This window comes from Etheostoma cragini, chromosome 3, assembly GCF_013103735.1.
Source record: "Etheostoma cragini isolate CJK2018 chromosome 3, CSU_Ecrag_1.0, whole genome shotgun sequence".
NCBI classification, from domain to species: domain Eukaryota; kingdom Metazoa; phylum Chordata; class Actinopteri; order Perciformes; family Percidae; genus Etheostoma; species Etheostoma cragini.
The window spans coordinates 9,296,547-9,300,489 of NC_048409.1; the positions used below are offsets into that span (position 1 = coordinate 9,296,547).

The following is a 3,943-nucleotide window of genomic DNA, read 5'->3' on the forward strand; positions in this document are numbered from 1 at the left end:
CCCCCCCACTCACACACACACACACACACACACTTCTCAAACCAAAGTTGCACCCTTGGGCATCGGCATAAGTTGTAAATTTAGCGTAAGTTGTGAATTCGCTCCCCCTTCTGTCGGCTGCAGCGAGCCAGCCCACTGAAGGTCCCAACTGCTGGGTGAAACAGTGATATCAGCAGAAAAGTTTAGTTGTTGTTCTAAACTCCCTTGTCCTAGTTTGTCTATGAGTTGTTCTTCCAGCCATGGGGATGTGGTGCAACGGGTCGACACGCAGGAAAAAGAGAAAAAGTTTCGAGATTAGCATCACAAAAGTCCCACTTGAAAAGCATGACTCTGCGCTGCTTTCTACAACCCTGATTCTGCCTTTACATTCGGACCCCATCTTTCTTTGTGTCTTGTCGTCACTTTCCACAAACTTTCCATTAAAATTCCACTCAGTGTTGTTTTCTTAGAATTAACACTGATCAGAATGTTCTACCTGTCACCATGTCTGCATAAAAGCCAATTATTTCAACTCTGAGTGAATGGAAAGTTAGACGTGTAGACAAAATGCGTTCATTATGAAATGAGTGACACAGGCCTGATGAGCCAGAGAGCTGCACTGATACACAATACACTGTGAGATGGCTTCTCCACAGAAAAATAGGTTAAAAAAAATCATAAGTATATTTTCTAGTTTTATTAGAAACACATTTTTGTCAACATGTTGTATTTATACAGTGAATGGTCTAATATGCACTGGAGGTCACATGAGCTTGGGTTTATTGGGACAATAAAAGACATACCATGAGGGCTTGATATTCCAAGAGATGTCGCAGCGACTAGCCGCATATTTGACCATAGAATTTAAATAGTTTGGATTTTTCTCCTTCAAAGACACAAAAATAAAACCTGTCTAAGTGTTTTATATTAACAATTTTTATGACTAAAAAATTAAGAAGTCAATTACTCCCCTTAACACTTACATTTTGTCTCAACACGTTCTGCAGATGATGGTGCAAAGCACTTAAACAGTATTTGTGCTATATTTTTTTTTATTTGGCAAATGTCTAATTTACTTATATTTTCAATGTATTTTTTTCAAATATTTTTAAACTTTTTTGTAAACAACATCTCGTACAAACTAGCACAGTGAACCACAACCCCAGCAAATGTGTGTGTGTGTGTGTGTGTTTTTTTGTTGTTTTTGTTTTTATCTCCATACAATATAAATGAAATCAATACAAAAGTTTGGTTGGTTGCTTGGAACATTTTTATATGGATCGAGAGGTTCTAAAACAAGGTTTTTCGAGACTTCTGGACTCCTGAATTGAATAGATTACGTAAACAGTTGACTGTTCTAAAGTCCCATTTAGAACCCCGGTAAAAGATTTTTTTAGAAGGTAGACTTCATTTCAACATTTCAAGTTCACTTCCATTTTTAAATAAAGGGTTAGCAATCCGTAGAGTTTTTTTTTTTTAACCGTTTGCCTTTTGAAGGCGGACCTTCTTCAGATTTGGTGGCAAAATGTGAAACCACAAAAAAAGGAAAAAGAAACAAATAGTCCAGACGGAGGTGAAATTGTCCCTTCCTGCGGCCCATTCTGAAACAGTGTCAAAAAAGGTTAAGTGTCAATATGGCAGAGCCTTGAGAGGCAAAGAGGTCTGAGGAGCTTCGGAATTAATACAAGGGACCAGTCTAGTGCCTGGAACAGAGTCTGAACGCCGCTCAGCCTTCCTTACAGCGCCAGGTCAGCACACCATCAACTCTCAGCCCTCCTTCTTCTCTCTCTGTAAAGCTATTCAAGTCTTTGACAGTAGCTAATGACGTTTGTCGTGTTCGGAACATACTATAGGAGATTTCCAAAGGGTTGTTTTTTACCCCAGCGGTAGGTGTTAGGGGGGATTGGTCGCTATGCCGGGACCCTGACAGGAGTCAGAAAGGGGTGACAGCCCCCACCCACCCCACCCCCAGGGGCCCAAAGAAAGGGGGGGGGGGGGCGAACGGGGGCCAGTTCAGCAGTCTTGCCCATTTTTGTCTTTTGTGAGTCCAGTTTTGGATGCACGGTGGGTGGGGGGGTTGGGGAGGGAGAGAGAAGCAAATAGAAACACCCAAACACAATACTGAGGACAATGTTTTTTGAGCATGATGCCAGATACGCCCCCCCCCCCCCCCTCACAACAAGATCAACAAATCGAAGCGGGAAAATAAATAAATAAATATTGTAAAAAAGAAAATAAAACACTGACAAAAATAATGACTTCATGGCATTTTGCCCTAACCCTGTCAATATCCATTTCCCCTGTCTTCAACCCCCCAGTCAGACCCCCACCTCACCACCCTCCGATACCCAACCTCCGGCAACCAGAGTCCTCTCTCTCTCAGAGAGCTACCACACGGTGCCCTCGTTCATTTCCGAGGGCGGGTGGGACAGGTGGTTGCTGTATCCGCTGCCGTTCAGAGACAGTGAGGTAAAGGGCGGACTCGGGCCAAACACCTCGGAGGAGATGCCGTGCAGGGGTCCCGGGATCCCGGGCTCCGGGCTGGGAGAGTCCCCCGGGTGGTGGGACATTATGTCGGAGAAGCGCTGTACCTCGCTGGAAGGGTGGTGGCCCGGCAGGGGGTGGTCCATGCCTCCTAGGGGGGTGCCCGTGGGGCCCGAGGAGGGCACGAAGGGGAGATCCACAGGGGTCTGGGCCTGCGACGATGGGGGCCCCTGGGGGAAGAAGTCATAGTTGGGGCCCGGGCCGTAGTATTCACTTTGATAATCTGCAGATCCAAGAGAAGAGGAAGAAAACATGAATCAACGTTAGGTGTGAGAACAATGGCTGTGCAGGAATAATTCCAGAGACATTGAGGAATTCATTGAATATATATAGCTTGATTGGTACGAGAGAGGGAGAGAGAGCCTCGCCGTACCACATTAGTCACAGAGCACGCTACACTTAAATCAAAACTGCAATTGGGTGGGGAGAACAACGTGGCCACAAAATTAATTAAAATGGGGGCCATTTCATCAGCGATTCTACCTACTGAGACCGACTTTTTTTCCCTCCAATTCAGCAGAATATTATTAAGACTATTTTTTTTTGCTTCAGCTGAATGGACAAACGCCCGAGCACCAAGGAAATCCTCTGAAAATGATCAGATATTTCAAAGCATCTGAAGGAACAGTGTGGCATCAAATCAGTGAGATGTAAACTGACTTGATGTAAATTTAACTCACTGCTCGCTGGCTGACAGCTAACAGGCGAGGTTACCCAAACTGAAGAATACATCACATCCGCATTGGTTTTTAAGAAAACAAGAGCCTCGTTGCTGCATATCCAAAAGTGCCATAATGGTAATCAAGAGCAGAAAATTACTGCAATATGTGTTCATATCTGTTATTTGAATTATGTGTACTTAATTAACATGAAAATGTTTGTGAAAAATAAATAAAAGTGCTTTATTTCTTAATCAAAAGCGTGTGACTATAAGATGGGGCCGTGTTCCACTAAAGCAGTAAATGACAAAAAGAAAAAAAAAATAATAATAATAAGAAAACATACAAATACTAATTTGAATAATAGTTTGTCATCAAAAAACATTCATTTATCATTTTAACTTGAGAGGAAGTAAAACTCTTTTGTTCCATGTGCAATAACTTGGCTTGTAATGTTGATTTCTTTACAGATTGCTGCTGTGGTGTTGTATAAAATTAGGTTGTATATATTGTGCGTACAGGAAACATTCATGTCTTTCTATTGTTGTCTTCTTTAAATGTATACTGTTTGAATGTGTGTGTTTTTAATTGCACTCCTGATTGCAGATCCCATTTGGGATAATAAAGTGAAATATATACATATCTATATGTGTATCTATATATATATATATATATATATATATATAGTTAGATAGATTTAGATATTTACATATATATATATATATATATAGTTAGATAGATTTAGATATTTACATATATAT

The 3,943-nt window shown here is 41.4% G+C and overlaps 2 protein-coding genes across 2 annotated transcripts in view; one reads left to right on the plus strand and one right to left on the minus strand.

Annotated features, from left to right (window-relative positions):
* Nucleotides 1-167, plus strand: part of LOC117942294 (LIM/homeobox protein Lhx1-like) — a 7,355-nt gene extending 7,188 nt beyond the window's left edge. The window contains exon 4 of the mRNA XM_034867692.1: nt 124-167. Coding sequence (XP_034723583.1) covers nt 124-167 — 44 coding nt within the window. The remainder of the gene's footprint in view (nt 1-123) is intronic.
* A 2,008-nt stretch (nt 168-2,175) lies between these two features.
* LOC117942478 (LIM/homeobox protein Lhx1-like) lies at nt 2,176-3,002 on the minus strand. Its single transcript, XM_034867942.1, has one exon. It carries the CDS (start codon nt 2,775-2,777, stop codon nt 2,367-2,369), a length of 411 nt encoding a protein of 136 aa, XP_034723833.1. The 5' UTR covers nt 2,778-3,002; the 3' UTR covers nt 2,176-2,366.
* Nucleotides 3,003-3,943: the final 941 nt, after the last annotated feature.